This window comes from Stegodyphus dumicola, chromosome X2, assembly GCF_044657685.1.
Source record: "Stegodyphus dumicola isolate Sdum_Otavi_A_Nest chromosome X2, ASM4465768v1".
In the NCBI taxonomy this organism is placed as follows: Eukaryota; Metazoa; Arthropoda; class Arachnida; order Araneae; family Eresidae; genus Stegodyphus; species Stegodyphus dumicola.
Window position 1 is genome coordinate 188,549,491 of NC_140781.1, and position 21,010 is coordinate 188,570,500.

The window sequence follows — 21,010 nt, forward strand, 5'->3', positions numbered from 1 at the left end:
ATATTATTTTCATTTTAAGGCACGAATCGGCTGATGTTTAAAAATAAATTAGAAAGAAGGTAACATCATTCATTCCCAAAAATTTCATAAACTCTTATTCGGACGCAAATGCTTTCAGTAAAATATATGATATATACAGCATTTATAAAACTCAAAAGAATTCAATAATAAAATATTTTATTTCCCTGACGCTGATGTTTCCGATGCGCATAAGTAACTTCGGAGAAGAAAACTAAACTATGGCATCTTATTTTTAACTAAACATGCCAATATTTATTCCTATCTTAACCCGAAGAGATGTTATGCTTATGGCAACATTTTCTTCCAAAAACTATGAAATCTCGATAGCTATTTCTACATTTCTCAAGACATGAGATGAAATGCATGCGTTTTATGTTCGATGTAGCGCTCAGCTCATTCAGCTATAAAAATGGAACTGCTCTTTTTTGTTTGCACAAACGCTCTCAAAACTGACGTCACATAAGAAAATTCTAAGGAAAAGATCGTATAAAAGTAATTTATGTATCTCATCGCGAGCAACATAGGAAAGACGCATTTTAGCAATTTTAAGGAAATGTTATTTTAAAATGACTGATCTGAGAAATTCAACATGAAGAGTTCATGATATAAAAAAGTATAGTGTATTTGAAGCCAAAATTTAAACCATATGAAAATGGGGATTTGACTTGCTTTTTAATACTCGGTTATTATATTCTACAAACTGACGGAAGATTCATCTAAAATTTTTCAGCGTTTAGTAAAATTTAGAAATATAGATTAATGCAAATATTAAACAAAAATTTAAAAGGAAAAATTTAAATAAAAATTTAATCAAAACAGGAAAAAAATAATAATTAAGAACTCAGTACTAACAAAGTAAAAAATTTAAAAAACAAAACTGGATAAAAATTAGAAAAGTTAAAAATTCTTGAATTAAAGATTTGAATTGCATTAAAAATTAAACTCTAAAAAATACACAGTTTTAAAACAACTATGAAACACCTCTCTTATTAATTTTGATGCAATTTATATGATTGCAGAATCCGACGGAATTTAAGTACGCGACACGAAAGGGCAACCTCAAGGTATGTCAAAGGTAATTTTTTACTGATCAGTGTCCTTACGCCTTGTCTTCGTGAAATTGTTTTAGCAGATCTAGATTATGTTTCCTTAAATTCGCCGCAAGTTGAGCCTCACGCGTTTCTGTCTTATTTTCACGCTGTACGTCGTTTATATAATATGTCTATAAATCGACCTCATTTTCTTAGCAAGATCCAAACTACAGTGCAGTCTGTAAAATACGCTTGAGCAACTGTAACTCCAAGTCTTAAATTCGGGAATCCAGAAAAATGAAACTACGCAAATTTTCAGATAATTTGCAATTTTCTTGAAGTAGTCATTACTAGCAAACGAGAAAAATCTTAGATAAAAGCAAGAATAATGAAGTTAATAACAAAGAGCAATTGATATATTTTAATTACCTAAAAACAATAACAAATCACATTCAGCATAGTCTAGGTATGATATTTTATGCTAGGCTGTGGGTTATGGTAAATAGTATAAACAGAACCTGTCTTGGTTTAGAAATGATCTCAGGAAGGATTTTTCTAAGATATTTAATCTTGGTATGATGAAAACGATTCATATTTAATTTACAACAAGATATCATGTTGTTTCATGATGTAAGAAAATATGGATAAATTTTTTATTGTATGTACTTAGTAAATTCTTACAGATTTTGTTTCATCTATGTGGATTAAACATGGAGGCTTTCTAAATCATTAACGGAATTTCACTATATTTATTTTTTGCATTAATCTGAATTCGCGATTAATAGTCTTGATTAGGTAGAGTTGTAAATTGTACTAAAAGCACTTTTAGGATACTTGCGGAAATTATTATTTAAACTCCTTCACTTTCTGTTGAAAATGCAATAAACCTAGTAGAGTTTCTTATTAAAGTTTCTTAGGATGCAACATAGACCTACCTCCCCGTGGTGTACCCTGAGCAACTTTTATCAGCGAAATGGTCTAAACTTCCGGTGTTTATCTCGCCCAAGACGCTATCGTAAAAATCGAAGCATTCTTTGAATATTCTTCAAAAAACTATTATTATCGGAGACATGATCGGACTCACCTTATTCTGGGGCTATCAAGATGCAAATGCTGCAGATATAGCGTTTGAAAACTTCTTAAATACCAACGCGCTAGAATTGACCTATAATTCTAGCGACCACCCCCCACACTTATATCCATTACAATGGGAGTTGTAGCACACCAGATTTCCTCTGTATGTCTCCTGTCATTGGTCCTTTTGCAGAGCAAAAGTTTATTAAAGACCAGGGGTCAGGCTACAGAGAAGTCATTGCTGCTATTAGTCTAAACCATTAACAATAAACAACCCCCAACCTATGAAATCATGGAATTATTTAATGGAATAAATTTGAAAATTTAATTAGAGATGAAATACATGACGGTAGATTCAACTTTAATACTCAACCTAGCAAATTAATTGCAAAATGTAAAGCCATCTTCCGTTGTGCTAAATTGAGTGCCCCCAGAGGGAAAGTGAACAATTTTAGGAGTTTCGGGACCAGCGATCTGGAGGAAGCAAAGAACAAACTTGATCGCCTTAGAAGAAAGGCTGAATTAACACAAAGTCCTAGCGACGTCAATGCGTGGAGAAAACAAGTAGCAGTCTTCAAAAAGAAAGTCTTGGAAGCTAAAGCACAAGGCTTTTGACAATTTTACCTCACATGTTAACTATAGAGTGGATAGTTTAAGGGCGTATAGATTTCTGGAAAATCTTTCAAAATAAAAAGTCTCACGTCAAGAAAGAACCAGTTATTAAAAACGTCAGGGACTCCGGGCAGAGACATAGCTAATGCGTTCAGTTAGACCTATGCAGAAACACAGAAAAAAGGATATGAAACATGTAGATGTAACATGGTAGAAAAGTGTCATGTTACATCAAGAAAATACTGAAAGATGAATTATTAACCAACGTTAATACCCATGATATTTTTAATGTCTCTTTTAATGAGGTGGAACTAAATCATGCAATGACATACTTAAGAATGAAGAAATCCCCGGGAGAAGACTGCTTACTTTGCTGAATTCTAGAGGCATCTAGGCGAAAATGCAAAAAGAGCTATCTTACTCGCCTTCAACCGCATCAGAGGGAGCCGGGCTTAGTACCGTCACATTGGGTTGTTGATTGGTACCTTCACGAGCTGTTATTATACCAGTGTTAAAGAAAGATAAGGATCCTAGTCAAACATCCATCTATCGCCCTATCTCTCTTACAAGTTTTGAGCAAAATGATGGAAAGACTCATGATCAATGGATTGAACTGGTACCTTGAAGAAAATGGGTTGATGGGGCCAGACTAGGCTGGATTTCGCAAGAATCGCTACACTAAAGATCAAGTTACCATAGCGAAATTATTAAAAATATCCTAGATGAAAGGAATATCCTGACAGCAGTGTATATTGATTTTAAAGGGACTTATAGTATGCCGAGAAAAACTTTATAAAAAAACTTTTTATATGGGAATTAATGGAAAGATGCTAAAACGGATAATGTGTTTTACAGACCAACGTATCTGTACGGTTAAGTACGGAAATTGCTGTTCTAAATATTACAACCTACAAACCGGCCTTCCACAGGGATCAGTAAGCAGCACCCTGTTTAACATCTATATTTATAATGTACTTGCCCCCTTAAAGAGCATTCTAGGTGTCCACTGCTTGCTATTTGCTGATGACTTAATCATCTATGCTCATACAGCAAAAAGTAACCAAAGCTCATGGTAGAGGAACGACTGAATCAAGCCTTAACAGTGCTTTCAAACTAGTGCGCTGAAAATAACTTGATCGTAAATTTAGATAAAACTACAGTCCTTTCCACTGACCCTCAGGAACTCTGTCCTCAAGTAAAGAAGTGAAGTTTGAAGATGCTTGAATTATAAACACTGATAAATTTCAATATTTAAGCGTTGTCTTTGATAACACGTTGAGTTGGATACTACATGTAGAGCCACTTATAGAACGTTCCTATCAAAGGTTGACTATATTAAAACGCTTGGCTGGCTCCTTGCGGCGAAGCCCCAGAACGATTTCACATTGCTGTGAACTACTCATAACGGCAAGTGAGCAAGTTCTCAAAAAATGGAAACTTTTCAAAATCAAGCAATGAGACGCATTACTGTAGGTGTTAAATCTACTCCTATTGAAACTATGCTACTGCTAACAAAAGACTTGCAAGTAAGAATTATTATTGAAGAGACAGCTGTTATCTTACATGAAAAGTTATTTCCCATTAGAGATCTTTTCTGGATTAATTTCGGGACACAACTAAAAATCTCAAGACCTAGTGTGGCTACAAAAGTTCTCAAAATTAGGTAAGAATAGAATGGGGTTTAATCTATTGAATACAAGGAAGTGGGCATCCAACAAACCTCCTTTTTGTGTTCCAAATCGAGACGCATCTTAAGTTGACCGATTCAGTCACCAAGAATGAAACATCTTTAGAGATCTTGAAATGCAAAGCCTGGAAACCATTAATACTTAATAACTGGGTGCATATTTATACAGACGATTCATATAGTGGTGATCTAATGTCTGAAGGATCGGAAGTTTATTTTATCCCTTTTCCTTCTATGAGTTTGCTGAAAAAAACCGAAATGCATTTGATGGTGAGGTGGAGCCTCTTTTTAGAATTGCCCTAAGACAAATATTAACGTTACATTATACTCGTAAATTCGAGAATGCTGTCCTTCTATCAAATTCAAAAGCAGCAATTCAAGCCATTGGCTCTTCCTTGGACACCGCAGCATCTATGAAAATGAACTGGCAGATTTCCTCGCATCAAAAGGTGCATCACTATTACAATCAACAAACTCAAATATGTCGCAATCATCAATAAAGATAAACATAAAACAATCTATTAAACAAAGACATCAGTTTAAATTGTTGGATAGCAATAAGACGAAACAATGGAAGGCTGAAGATCTCGCTTGCTTGCCAGAATATCCGCAATGTAATGATGTGGCGCATTTTCGGCTACTTACAGGCCATGATTGCCTGGGCGAACATCTTTACCAAATTGGTTTATTCGATCAACCATTTTTCCCATTCTATGATTTTACGGAGCCTACTGCCTTCGTCGCAGTGGGGCACATTTTGGTTTTGACTCCAAGACCACCCAATACTGGCGTGCCAGAGACTGTCTTACGTAACGACTATCGGTCACTTCTGTTATATTCTGTCTTTGAACTTGTTGTATTTTGCCTTACCATTAGAAATATAACAGTAAACTTTCTTAACCACAAAAGAGTACAGAAGGATATAGAAATAATAAACTGCTCAGAAATATCTCAAATAGAAAAACCTTGTGTACCAGCTAATGATATGAAAATATCAAAAGTATCCCGTTTTCATTAATGTATGTTTTATCAGAATAAATTATCTACCAATTTGCAGTTTCTTTAACATACTCGTATTTCTAATTTAATGGAATTAAATTTTGCTGATTTCAATATTTTTTTAGTTTTCTTTTGGGAAAAGAGTTCTTTATTCTGTCCTTACGGATGTCACGCAAAAACACCGTTAAATTGCGTTCGATAGCTGTCAAAATCGATATTTTCGTTGAAATATGACACCCGAAAATTTTCACGATACCAATGCTTTCTTTACTTCGTACACGGAAGGTAAAAAACGAAATCAGCCGTGGAATTTTAATGCAGTATAGAATCATTAGAATAAGAAGAAAATTATAGTCGTTAGTTATAGTTCACTTAAGTGAACTCTTGTAAAATGACTAAATGACTATGACTAAAACAATTGTTTTACAACGAGAATTATATTCTTACCCTATATGTGCAATGGCATACTACGAGCTTATTGAGTTAATAATGTCACATGAATTTTGCTGATCAGGCACGCTGAGCTAGTTCCTAAAAATCTAATTAATTACAGAAGCGATTTTTTAGCTTTCGTTGCTCGTCCATTCTTCTTTGTCATTTCCTCCATATCGGTGATCAGTTTTGTGGTACAAAATGTTGATTAGTTTTTATTCTCATTTCAATAAACTACTACGGTATGCTAAAAAATTCTCATTTAGGTCACGTTGATGGTATTTGCATGTTGAGTTAATGTGTGAGTGTTACATTTCATTTCGGCTTACTTTGTTAACATTTCTTATTTTTTTATGTGGCAGTTCAAGCCAAATATTTTTTGGCTCTTTATTTAATTGAACCTTCGTTTTTTCGATAAACTACATAAAAAGCTGAAATAATATCACAAATAATGTTAATGAAATGAAGATTCGTCGATGTTACATCTGATTTATAAGGCATAAATTTTGTAACAAAAATGCCAAAGCTAGGAAAGCAGCAAAAGGATAAATCGAGAAATTCTATAGTCTTTGTATTAATGCTAAGAATTTCGCGGCAGCTGAAGATTCGCTCTAACATCCCCAGGGGAAAAAGAGAAAAGAACTCTAGAAGCTAAGATAAATAACAATTACGTAACTATATAAAGAGTTCTACTGCAAATTTTTAAACTAAAACTTATACTTCTGAACTAGTCAAATTCAGCTAACGTGATCTAGTTATATGAGATCAATATTTCCATTTCAGTGATAGGCGATTAAATGCAATATAATATTATGCGTATACAGATCGTAACAAGTATTTTAGGAAAAAATACTTGGCATTGTAACAATTAGTCAGTATTGAGAAAGAAGATTGACTTGGTAACTTTGTAAAATTATTTTTTCCTACATTCCAGAAATTCGAGAACTTATAAGGTAAATCTCCCGCCTTCTTAGCATGCCTTCGTGGTGTCGTGGTCAGCACGCTCGACACGAATTCGAGAGGTCCGAAGTTCGATTCCCGGCGAAGGTATTGCTCATTTTTCATCTTCCTGCTTCGAAATAACCTACTGTCTCTTCAGTGGCGCCCGAAATAAAAAGTGGTGAATGGTGATTCTTCACCACCAGGATTTGGCGATTGGGTCCTCTAAAATCCCAGTCGCCTTTTAAAAGGGGGAGTATATAAGGTATATCTTCCGCCTTATTTGCATGAAATAACCTAATGTTTCTACAAATTCAACCGGAACATTGAACTTTAATTTATTACCTCTAAGAAGGCTAGAGTTTTAGTAATTTAAAATTCTGATTTGGATTATTTTGTAGTGTAATTTTTGCTCAGTTTCTGATGAAAACAAAATTATTTAACTGTGAAAAATAACCTGAAATTTACCGTGAGATGTCTCTTGTGTTAAATTCTCCAGCGCGTACCTTCAAATAACAACATCTGAAATTTCATTTCGAATGGCTGAGCGGAAAGGCCGATAGGGCTCATATATTGGGGAAGTTTTTTTTATGACCACCCTGTATGTTACAGCCGTAGGGAAAGGAAAATTTAAGTTTCCTATACCTTTTCTATCTGTCTGTGTATGTCTAACGAAAAATCTGCTTGAGACGGCCTTTCAAGGTTCCAACACACTCTGTGGTAGGAACATGAGCTATGTGTCTGAGGTATCGGAGCATGACATGATACGAGGAATATCACACGAGGAATAAGGATCACCGTCAGCTTGAATCTTCTTATGCCTGCTAAACCTTTAACAAACTTCGATGTTCCTATGCTTTCTGCTAGCTATCTCGAACCTCGTCAGAAAAAAGTGAAGCGGATGAGCTTGTTTACTAAAGCATATGAGTAATCCATCAAATAATTTAGTCTCAGTGCTTTATACACTATTCAGGCCCATTGCCAATCCAGCTGTCTACATCAACCGTAAAACCTCCTCAGACACCGCCACCATCAGATAAGTAGATTCGATTAAAAAAATTCCACGCTTATCATAATACTTTTTATAATACGGATGAAAGTCAAGATTAAAATTAAAAACTCATCACATTACAACTCCTTCTCATGTTTATGTCTAGAAAAAAAAATATAATATTTAAAATAAACCCAGCATTTTGTTCATTACTGAGGTGCACGGAGAAATTGCCTGGTAAATGATTCATAAAAAACATATCTTTTTATTACCATACTTGCATGATAATTTTTAAAGGAATTTTTTCCAAAATTTATTTGAATGTTTATTTATTCATACTGTATTCTTTTAAAACATTATACCTTTTCATTCTAAATATGATGGCAAAACAGTCATATTTTATTTTAAATTGTCATTATTTGTATTTAATTTAATTCTTTGTTTTCTGGTGGATTCGTAAGATCGATCGGAACTTACCAGTGACTGACGGATAACAGAAACTGACAATTAAGCATGACGGTTAATGGAGTTTCCATACTCTTTTAGTAAACTTTTCGAAAGTAGCACAGAGCTAATGGCGCCCTCTAGTTCCTATATTGTTAACTACTACTTTCTTTCAAATATCCATCAGAAGAGGAAAAATTCACACTTTTTTTTAATAAAACTTTTAATGAACCCATATGATATATAAAATTATTTACAAAATAATGCACATAAATAAATTTTTAGACTAGTTAAGCAGACGCTTTCAAACTATTGCCCGAAGTAATTCTCAGATAATATCTCATTGCTATCATCATTAGCTTTCCCGTCTAAGTACAGATGGCGCCACTATATGAGTGCTACCGTTTAACTGCAAAAGTACTTTTTATTTATATTATAGATAAAATTTTAAACATTTTCAGATGCACAAATTTAAGTTATAGAACAGCAAACAAAGTTTAAATTGCGTACATTTCTTCTGATCCTTTATAAGAATAGATATTGTAGTTTAATGCCATATTGACATTACCTTCGAAATTTGTTTAATTTTTTAATCCATGTAAAATTTGTACGCCGTTTAAACTTGCTGTAAATTGTAATACATGTAATAAAAATTTTAGATTTTACGCCCTGCCGTAGTTACTGATAATCTTAGCGAACGATGACTTTGTGAAAGCATAATAAAACAATTTATATACTTTAGAGAAAAAAATTTCCTATATAGCGGTATATATGTAGCGGTTATGTAGGATTTATGCAAAATTTGCCATTAGTCTCGCTATTCTGTCTCTTCTGAGCAAGATGGAGTGTTTTTTACTCTGAGACAAATTTAAATATACTTTCGCCTTTACTTCCAGATAATAATAATGAAATGAAATGGAAGGTATTTCATTATTACGAATCACAATTGGCTCCCTACTTTAAAAGAGACGCAATGTAATAGTAATTTCCAGTAAAGCCTGCCTCATACTTGCATTGTATGGCCTGTGCAGCCGGTCCGTTCTACGGGAAATTGAATTCTAGAAAAAACAACCGTCATTCCAGACAAATAGCGCAGAGTAACATCCCAAGACTGCTCCACTTAAATACTCTGTTTCGATTTACTATTTAATTTATTACATTTAATTTTTCATGCCATCTTATTATTTCCAGAAGCAAGTGCCTCGTTCACCAAAACGGCCCACAAGCGGCCGAGCGGTAAAGTCACTGAACACTGGTAGTTCGGTCCGAGGTTCGAATCCCGCGAACGGGCTGGCTGCATGGGCGTTTTCATGGTTTTCCCCATGTGTAACGTGTATACGAGCCAGTTTCCCTTAGAAAGTCCTCCACGAAGGCATTCCTCCCCTTAGGCAGATAGCCCTCGAGGCTTTGTCAAAATCACACACACTCGTTCACCCAGCCATCGGGATGGCTCTGCTCTCGGACAGTTATTCGCATTCGCATACTATCTAAAGGATTACACACTTACTAGGCCTTTATTAGGTGTTGTGCGAGTGTATGACCAAAACAGGCCTCTGCTCTCTTCATGAAGTAATGCCAGTAGAAGCATCACGTAATGTGCTTGCAGGTAAAATACCTCTAGGAGGGAATCTGAAGGAAGGAGAAGGGGGAGAGAGTGTTAGGATTTTCCAGGCAATCAGTGAAAGACGCATTGCAAAAAAGTGTCTTGCCGTCTCTAGTGAAATCTACAGTAAGAATTATTAAAAAATAAACTAATTATGTATACGCAGTATACAATTAAGATCAAATAATGAATAAAAGATAACATAAAGTTCAAAAATGTACAAATACTATGTACAAAATAAACTGCTGAAATTTTAATTTCCTAATAGGTCGCAAGCTAAAGGCCATATAAAGCGAGCGACCAACAATAGAGCAAATAGGTTTAAATATTCACTGACTTGACCCCTATTGACAAGGGGAAAAATTAAAAACTAAATATTTAGAAAAGTAATGAATACTCAAAAGTCAACCAACTACAGTTCATTCTTCATTACTGCTATACGAGGTTCGAATCCCGCGAACGGGCTGGCTGCATGGGCGTTTTCGTGGTTTTCCCCTTGTGTAACGTGTATACGAGCCAGTTTCCCTTAGAAAGTCCTCCACGGAGGCATCCCTCCTCTTAGGCAGATAGCCCTCGAGGCTTTGCCATAATTACACACACACACACATTACTGCTATACTGCCCAGAGAATAAATTATACGGCTGATCTTTACAATATGGTAACTGGTAGTTTGGCGACATTTTGGAGGCGATAAAGGTTACTACCTGGGACTTTGGTAATAATGTGAGCAGTACTCAGTTCCGATTACGCATTATTTTGTGTGAGGGAAATGAGAGATCATGTGATATGTCATGTGATATTAATGGACGAATTACGGTTCTTTAATCGGAAAAGGGGGGAAATCGGGAAAAAATCTAGAAATTTTGTATTTGCCTTTATTCTGTGTTGTGTGAAACAGTGTTCGTTAATTTTTGGATCCCATGGCCCTAACTAAAGTGAATTCGAAATGGGTATTTAATGGGATTCAAAGGGGTAATAAGTGTTTCTTTAAGGTTGTGCGAGATAGAAGTAAAGATGTTTTATTAAGTTATTTATTTTACCTGGTACCTTGGTGTGAACTATAAGTATGATTTTAAAGATCCTGAAACAGAAATAAGAAAAGTTTATCGGACACGTAATCAAGATTCTGAAGAAGAATAGGTAAGTTAGTATTTTTAATTATTTGAGGATATTATTTTTATGCATTGTTCTAAATGTAAGGTGGAAGTAAAGTAATTTGCGTAAACGTGCATGGAAATAATTTAAATATTTGACACTAAGTATTTGTAACCATTTGTAATGAAGTAAAGGTATGAATTAGTTAGTGACGTTTGTAATATAATAGATAATGTAGAGGTAAAAGTTTTTGGATATTTTATTTATTTTATACGGGGAAATGTTCATATTTGGAATGGGTATGTACTTTTTCGCGATCAGGTAATTTCATATATGTTCTTTTTACCGGGTTTAAAGATTCAGAAAATTGTTATGCATTTTCATGAAATTTTTCTAATTTATGAGAAAAAAGCAGTGTACATGGATATAGTGAAGAGAGTGCGCAATGCCATTTTTGTGCAATTCTGGGATTTTTTTTAAGTAAAAATAAGTCGACGTGTACATGGTTTAGTGATATTTTAATTAAATGATAGTTATTTTGTGAATTTTATGTTTGTAGGAATTTGGTATACGTTTAAGTTGAAGTAAACGTGCATGGAAATAATTTAAATATCTGACACTAAGTATTTGTAATGCTTGCGGTATGAATTCGTTGGTGACGTGTATAATATAATAGATGATTTAGAGGTAAAAGTTTTTGGATATTTTATTTATTTTATATGTGGAAATGTTCATATTTGGAAAGGGTATAAACTTTTTCGCGATCAGGTAATTTCATATATGTTCTTTTTACCGGGTTTAAAGATTCACAAAATTGTCATGTATTTTCGTGAAATTTTTCTAATTTATGAGAAAAAAGCAGTGTACATGGATATAGTGAAGAGTGTGCGCGATGCCATTTTTGTGTAATTCTGGGATGTTTTTTTAAGTAAAAATAAGTCGGCGTGTACATGGTTTATGTGTATGTGTTATTTTGAAAAACGCGTAAGGAGTATGGTATTGTGCACTTTTTCCCAATTTTGCAGTGAATATTTTTCATGATTAAGCAGTTTTGTTAGATAAAATTTCTAGCATAAGTGTAATTCGGCTAGTAGATTGTTGGAAGAAGTGTTCAGTAGATAAAAAGAAAAGAAACATGTCTTTACTTCGTGAAGACAAAATGGCGGCGGGAAAAAAAAAAATAGAGGGTTGCTGTAGGAGAGTTGGTCGGCAAATTTTCTCCAAAAAAACGCCAAGTTACCATAATGTAAAGATCAACCAATTATACTTTGTAAATCAGTTTACATGAAGCTTGATTAAAAATCATTGCTCAAAAATTTTAATTTGTGATTTTTAATAATAGTTGAAATAAAACCTAAAGAATAATTGCAAGGTACAAGTGACTTGCCTAAGCAAAAAAAAAAAAAAAAAAAAAAAAAATCAATTTTATCAGGACTACAATGCAAAAGTTTCTAATTTTGGTGAAATCTAATTTAATAACATTAGTAAATATAGGCATATATAAACATGAATTCCAGTTCTGATAGTTATTTATTGGAAAATGATAATCTATTCGTTAATCATATATATATAGGGTGGCCCAGAAGTCACTTTACATTTTGAAAATTAAATAACTTTTTTCCTATTAATATATTTCTTTTTCTCTTTTCAGAATTAAAAAATATAATCCCTGGAAATTTTTGGCATGGATAGGTTTACAACAGAACAACGAGTGAAGATAATTGAATTTTACTTTGAAAATGGACGGTCAATTGTTGCAACGCAAAGATCATGCGCCATTTTAATGTTCGACATCCCCCTAGTAGGCCTGCAATAAGGAACTTAGCAACGCGTTTTCAAGGTTCAATTAGTGCAATCTTTAAAACCAGCAGACTTTCAGAAACGAGTAAATTATGCTGTCAGGTTTCAGAGAACTGCAAGAAATGACAATGAGTTTATTCACAAGTTGATCATGGGAGATGAAGCTCATTTCCATTTGAATGGACATGTGAATAAGCAAAAAATAAAAAAGAATTAATTAAATAAAGTCATTTAAGAAAAATTTATTTAATTTTCAAAATGTAAAGTGACTTCTGGGCCACCCTATATTATGGAGAAAATCCGAAAGTAGAGAATGTCGACGTTCTCCAGTGAATGACAACAAATATCAAATATGTTGGTGAAAGATAAGCGAAAATAGGTCGATGTGTACATAGATAAAGTTAAGAGTGTGCGCAATGCCATTTTTGTGCAATTCTGGGATTTTTTTTTAAGTGAAAATAGGTCGACGTGTACATAGATACCGTGTATGTGCAATTCTTAAAAACGCGGCAAGCAGTTTGCGATTCTGCACTTTCTCCTGATTTCGCACCTAATCTGCGTCATGATTAAGCATTTTTGTTCCATAAAAGTTCTACTATAAGCGTAATTCGGCTAGCAGATTTTTGGAAAAAATGTTGAGTTAAAAAAAACATGCCTTTACTTCGTGAAAACAAAATGGCGTCCAAAACAAAACTAGCAGGTTGCTGTAGGAGGGTTGGTCGCCAAATTTTCGCCAAAAAATCGCCAAGTTACAATAATGTAAATATTTACCAAAAAATGAGTAGCTTAATCCGAAGACCTTGGTTGGAACAGTAAAGCATAAGGCTCCTATATAGAGGAGCTTTTACTTTAGTAAAGCATGGTTATGGAGATGTTCTTGTGTGAAGGTTTATATCAACATCAGGATGAAATAATTTAGTGTTCATTGATGGCACAATGAATGCTCTTTATTTAAACATTTTAAAAGATAATTTTAAATTATCCACCCAAAATTTGGATATTGGAAAGTACTAAGTAAGCAAAAAAGTACTAAGGCTATATAGATAGGCTTTGTAAAGTAAGTATATTTTTCCCTTTCTCGTCTGACGGAGCCACTCCTGCTTTGGAGAAGCGTTCGTTCTTAACATACATGCTCTTTAGTAAAAGCCTTAACAATTCGATAGAAACAGGCTCTTGAAAGTATCATTTTACCTGCGTTAGCAGCAATCGAACGAGATGGACGTCATTCTTGCTTGCTACGTCATTCGCATCGAGATCTTTTTGGATAATGTTTATCAGGATTTTAGAAATACATATGTTTGATAATTTTTAAATGTTTTGAAATTTATTAGCTAAATGATAATAATCTACTTAATATGAAATAATATTCTACAATATAAAATTATCGAGAAGTGTTAATTAAAATCCTTGGGTTTACTAAGAAAATAAATTACATAAGCATTATACAAATCTCATTTCAAATTTATGGAAAGATACATGTTTATAACATTATAAAAGCTGAGTATTTATTCAAAACTAATCCTACTTCAGAAAATTCTCAACACACAGTTTTATAGTTTTACATATATGTAACAATTATGAGTACAATATTATAAAAGTAACATAACCTTTTCATTTGTGGTGTCAAAAATCAAGATCCGAAAGAGCTTGAAATGACCTACTGACACCTACTAATTGTTTTTATAAACTGTATTAATCTATCACATGAGAAACTTGCAATATTTTCACATGAAAATATTTAGCAGAAAATTATTCGTAAAGTATAGACGAATTCATAAAAAATGTTTCTACAATTGAAATTGATCAGAAAAACAGAAATCACGACACATGTAGAATATATAATAATTATTCAAATAAGTAACTTATTCTTAGCGCAGGCGGCAATCCAGTAAAATCAAGTCTTCAAACAAAAGCTGTTAGTTCAGAACAGAATACAACTGTTTATCTTCCCTAAATAACTTTATAAACTCCTTAACAGATAATGCAAACGTATCCAGTCTGCTTCGGAACATTCTTCTTTGAAGTGAATTACGATGATGTATTCAGTTTAAAAGATACATCGCTAAACATTCATCCGACGCCATTACTTTTCGATCGCAAGATTTTTAAACGGTTGCACATAAGCAGCCGAACACCAGACGATCGCTACGCCGCACGAAATGGTTTCGATCGGTGCTCGAGGGTTGCAAATTGTCGCTCCGCACGAAAAACCCATCATATGTGACTTCACTCTTGTATCGAGAACTCGTCGCACGCAAGGAGGATACGGCCCGAGGAGACCCTCTATAACAGAGGTCGCCAACCGGTGGTCCGTGAAAACTTTTTGATGGACCGCAGAGAAACTGAGACATTATTTACATTTTTATGAAGATTCAATTTAAAAAATGACGAGTAACAAAGCCTATTATGGAATATGGATTATACTTTTTTTAAAAATTTAGCTACTAGTTTTAGCGAAATTCCTTTTGAATTTAGCTACTTTTGCAGGTGTATCTAGCGACATTTGAAAGTGAGAGTTGGCATCCACGGATATGCTGCTGTTATCAATAATAGCGTAAACTGGAATTCTCTTTCCTTTTGAATTACAAACGTATGCTATTGTAGTCCTTATAACACAGTTTTTCTTCGTATCAATAGGCAACTTGACGGATTTTTATGAGAACCATCTGCATTCTTGTTTATAATTGCATCACTGGAAGTTTCTGTTTTTGTTTTGTCTAACTGTTGATCGATGGCGCTATTGCTGACTAATTCATGAGTATTATGTTTACAATAATTAAAAATTGGCGGCATAACACTTTCAGTTTATTGATATTGCTTTGCGTTGGCCGGTTTGTTCTTGCTTTTCGTGAAGTTCCTTTTCAGTGATATGGAAATGTGAAGCTTTCTGTACAGGACGGTAAGTTTTTTGTACTTTTCATATAATTTTTTAATATGAACGAAATATGTGTATCAGTAAGATGTTAATAGTATTTCAATTGTTACTCATAATCAAGGGCGTAGCCTGAATTTCGATAAAGGCAAATATTTCGAAAATTATATTAACAAATGAAAATTAGAATTACATGTATTGGAAAGTTGAATATTGTTTTTGCGTATTAATATGTTATTAAAAATTGCATAATAGGAAATTAATTTAATGTATTTAATCAATATTGTAAATTCGCCAGATTTAAGGTCTGACATGATAATTCTTTTGCTTCATTTGTGCAGATCGCAGTGTGATATATTTGCAAGTATAATCAGCAAATTAATTATATAAATCATTGTTAATATTTGAGCAGTGGTACGTTTAATGCTGATATTAGCAAAAAGCCTCATTGATGTGTCTTGGGACAACAGTTTAAAAACTAAATTCCACTCATCTTTATCAAGATCTTATTTTGGGCTCTCTATAAAAGATGAATACCCATTACTGAGTGAAAAAGCAATGAAATTTTTAATTCAGTTTTCAGCAACATATTTGTGAAAAAAGACATTTTCATCTGTAAGAGCAATTAAATCTCAGTACCGATCTGGGCATGCGGCTCTCCGTCTTTCAGTGATGTCATTGGAACCCAAAATTTACAAACTGATTTCAAACAAACAGGAATAAATATCAGCTAAAAATATGTAATACTTAAATTTTCCATTTTTTTTTTTTTTTTTTTTTTTTTTTTTTTTTAATAATTTCTCTACAGCCTTGTTACTTTCCGTGGCTGCATTTCGCATTAATAAAATAAAAGTTTTCTTATTATTATTGTATAAATATATTTACCTTTTTTTTAATTCATATTAGTGGTCCATCAAATATAAAATTATATATGTAGTGGTCCATAAAGTTCTAAGGGTTGACGACCGCTGCTGTATAAGTGCTTTCTAGTTGCGGAACGTTTGTTTTAGGAACAAGTTTGATTTCTTTTTACTGTTCTTCAACAGGTCGCTGATAAAATTCAGCGGGTTTACTTTCTTGTCATTTCTTATACTTTGTAGCGTACAGCACACTGAGGTTTTGATTAACTTTTGTTGTTACTAAGACAAGCATGACTAAGCCTTGTTCTTAAGCATGCTCTTTAACTTACAGATAACTATTAATTTTTAACTAAAATGTATAACTGAAGTATCTTTAAAAATATATTATATATCTATTGATTTTTTTTTTTTTTTTTTTTTTTTTTTTTTTCGGTTGCTAGGTTTCTTATCTTATATTTCACACTTTTCGTTTTTTACATAAATTAGTAATGATATAAAGTTTTAGTATTAAACTAATAAATGTGGCTGTGCCCAGAAAAATTCAAGAAAGAATTAATAAAACAGCAATTATTAAATGTCATATTTTAAAATCAGAGCAAAATTTTGCATGCAGTTGACGTCAGTTATTAGTCATCTCTTGGCTGTGCAGAAAGTAGGTGTAGTACAAGTGAAAATTTTGCTGGTGTATTCTCGTATCACAAAACTAGTTAGTTAAACTTGATCTCACATTGTAAGTATGTTTTTTCAGTCGAATTTATTTAGCTAATTCTTTAAGGCCTTTCTGTATTTTGAAGTTAAATTTCACGTTGGATATTTAATATTTACAAAACGAGATAAGGACTGGAATGTCCGCCATGTTAGAATTTAGGCTAATTTAAATATTTCCTTTCGTTATATCACGAATAGCTATTATTATTTATTAAAGAAAAGTTTGGTGCCCCCCCCCCAATTTCATCGATTAGTGTTTAGGTTTTAATTTTTTAATATACGGATTTTAATTTACTTCTGTATAATTTAGCGGGAGAATGTAATTATGCAAAGTTTCCATTAGTATAAATTTAAATAAAATAAGATTAATGGTAACTAAACTTTCGTCTTAACATTTATTATGATACAGGAATTAGGTTATGGGCTTACGCAAATTGTGATCTATTCTGCTGCATGTGAGGATGCAGTTGTGAACTTCCAGCATACGGTGATGACAGATTCCTGCATGTTTTGGTATGTCGTCACGAAGTTATACATTGAATTTTCCTAGTACTTTTCCAAATTTTTTATGAAAACTGTCAGTGCTTAAATTCTAAAATTAGAAGTGCTGGACCTCTATGGAAGGCCGATAGTAAACAGAAGCAAAAATAAATAAATAACTAATAATAATTTAATTAACTAAATTAATAATTGTTGGAATAAAAATTTTTACAAATTATCCAATTTATGTTAAATAGTTTAATAATAATAAAAATAGCGGACCTTGTCTTATTCGGGGCTCCGACTCAAATTACAATTTCGCTCAAAAACTAAGAAGTAGCTCCGCCAAGCTCTGACTGAATTTAAGCCCTGAAAATACAGTATGATGTACTATTTCAAGGCGTGATAGAAACAAAAATTATTATCCCAGCATACTGGTTAGAAAAGGTAGTATGCTTCAAACATCATTAATGAGAATACAGAGAATGCTAGAAAAAGTATGAGAGGCTAATCTTTAGAATGTGGTAACAGGTAGTTTCGCGACATTTTGGTTAGGCGATAAAGGTTACTAGCTAGGACTTTAGCAATAATCTGAGAAGTACACAGTTCAAATCGCAGATTATTTTGCCTGAAATGAGAGATCATGAGACATGTAATGTGACGTTTTCCGGAAAATTCCAATCGTTATTTTAGCTAATAAGCACTTTGAAACGATTTCGCTGCTAAAGTGCAGAATCGCCCAGTTATTTGTTTAGCGCTTTTTACAAGAGTAAGAAGAATTGGATTTTTGTCAATTTTCTTTGACTTTTTAAGTGAAAATAGGTCGATGTGTACATAGATAAAGTCAAGAGTGTGCGCAATGCCATTTTTCTGCAATTCTGGGCTGTTTTTTTAAGTGAAAATAGGTCGATGTGTACATGGATGCCGTGTATGTGCAGTTCTTAAAAACGCAGCAAGCAGTTAACGATTCTGCACTTTTTCCCAATTTCGCACCTAATCTGCGTCATGATTAAGCATTTTTGTTCCATAAAAGTTCTACTATAAGCGTAATTCGGCTAGCAGATTGTTGGGGAAAATGTTGAGTTAAAAAAAAAAAATGCATTTACTTCGGGAAAACAAAATGCCGTCTAAAACAAAACTAGCAGGTTGCTGTAGCGGGTTGGTCGCCAAAAAATCGCCAAGTTACCATAATGTAAAGATTCACCAACATTTCTTTCAACGCGCGCATGCGTAAAGCATACATTACGCATAGTCGAAATTAGAAAATTGCAACAAGAAAACTATTTGATGTGTATTCATGATGTTTATAATGACGAGGAATTTGATTTAAATCATATCAAAGACTGAGTACATTGAGATGAAATAGTACATTTAGTAAGGAATTGTAAGCGGAATAAAATAAAAACATCTGCCCTGAAGATGAGGATAGTGCTGACAGGTCAACTTCCAGTTCATTGTGCGCCGCGACGCCCCCCCCTCCCTTTTTCCTTTGTGTAGTGCTTAGAGATGCTTCAAGATGAACTTCCTTTATGTTATTTCATTGTTAGATTTAAAATGTAATTTATTGAGATTAAATATATATATATTGTTTGGCTCTAGTGTAGAACTTGGTGCTCCTTTGACTTTTTAAGTGAAAATAGATTGATGTGTACATGGACAAAGTTATGGGAGTGGTGCACAATGGTACATTTGTGCATTTTTTGTCATTTACTGTAAATATAGTTAATCACATACTGTGTGTGTCGTACAAAAATGAATAAATCTAAAAGATAATCTAATAAATATTTTAGATTAGTTTTTAGTACTGTCAGAGAGATTGTCTAGTTTTTAGTACTGTCAGAGAGATTGTCTAATTTGTTTATCAAGTTACAAATGGCCTGGCAGGAGTGCTGTTTTTTCACTCTTGTATATTAATACTAGAGCTGCCCTGCTTGGAAGCCAGCTGACATATCATTTGGCTTGAGTCTGAATCCTGAAGAGGCATGGATGTTCGTGAAGATATGATACTGACTAGTCGAAAGTTCGGATGCTTTTTAAGTGAAACATCGGGCTGTTTTTGGCTGTAGCCAAAATAACAGGTCAAAGAATTGCACAAACTCATTTCCATGTATCACCAATTTTCACCAAAGGGCACCCGTAAATATATATTTTTACCAATATTTATATAGTTCTGCAACTGTAGATGTATGTGAAGTGTAAGCTGCTTCATGTGAAGTAAGATTTAAAATATTATTGGAAGTTTTTGCTGTAATTATTGGTTATTAGAAAATTAAAGTACAGGAGGTAGATCTTAAAACAACTTAAAAAATGTTTAGTCACCAGGCATGTTCATAAAAGCTTATAGAATTAACCATATTTAAAGCTACCAAATTTGATATGGATATTTTAATTTTAAAAACTTGGAATGCCTAGAATAAATTTGCTGGGACCATTATATAATGAAATTGACTTTATAAATCTGGCAACATTAAAAACTCATAATGAGCTTGGGCAACATTCTGAATGATGCTAAAGTCATGATTCTGCAGTCCTTTCTAAATTACAGTGAAGATTAAAGAATTGTAATATCTCTTTATCAAAAAATTATTTTTTAATTCTGGTTTTTTTATTTAACAGGAATTTTGTAAAGAATGGATAAAGGGGAACTAGTTCAAAGAGCTAAATTAGCTGAACAAGCTGAAAGATATGACGATATGGCTGCAGCTATGAAAAGTGTCACTGAAACTGGTATAGAACTAACAAATGAAGAAAGAAATTTATTATCAGTTGCATATAAAAATGTAGTTGGGGCAAGGCGTAGTTCTTGGCGAGTGATATCAAGCATAGAGCAAAAAACAGAAGGCAGTGAAAGGAAGCAACAGATGGCTAAAGAGTATAGAGAAAAAGTAGAAAAAGAGCTTCGAGAGATTTGCTATGATGTATTGGTAAATATTTACTGTTAATTAGCTTAATTTTCCTTTTTATAATCTCCAAGAGCATTAATAAAATCTTGTACAGTCAAAAGTCGTTAATCCGGACTCGTCGGGACTTCGGCGATTCCGGATTATAGATCATCAGTTTAAATCTGGTAAAATGGCATGCAGAAATTATAAAATTAAAAATATGAAACTGTAATTTACGAAATAAAGAACAATTATGATCTAAAGGGTATCAAAATTTACAAAAAAAAAAGCTTAATATTTATTTGTTTATTTTATTAAACATTTCTTTCAATGTAAGTTGTTTAAGTTGCTTCGTTTTTTATGTGATAATACATTCTCCTTAATTCTATAAACAGACATCATTTCTTGTTCAGTTACAAAGTTTCGCTGTTCAAGTCCTATAATTGCTGTGTCGAGAATACCGACTAATTTGTCAATCG

General features: G+C 33.2%; 1 protein-coding gene across 1 annotated transcript in view; it reads left to right on the plus strand.

The window, feature by feature from the left end:
• The first annotated feature begins 17,037 nt into the window (after positions 1-17,037).
• Positions 17,038-21,010, plus strand: part of LOC118184790 (14-3-3 protein zeta-like) — a 28,836-nt gene continuing 24,863 nt past the window's right edge. Inside the window, exons 1-2 of the mRNA XM_035354550.2 lie at positions 17,038-17,191; positions 20,266-20,573. Coding sequence (XP_035210441.1) covers positions 20,280-20,573 — 294 coding nt within the window. The 5' untranslated portion in view covers positions 17,038-17,191; positions 20,266-20,279. The remainder of the gene's footprint in view (positions 17,192-20,265; positions 20,574-21,010) is intronic.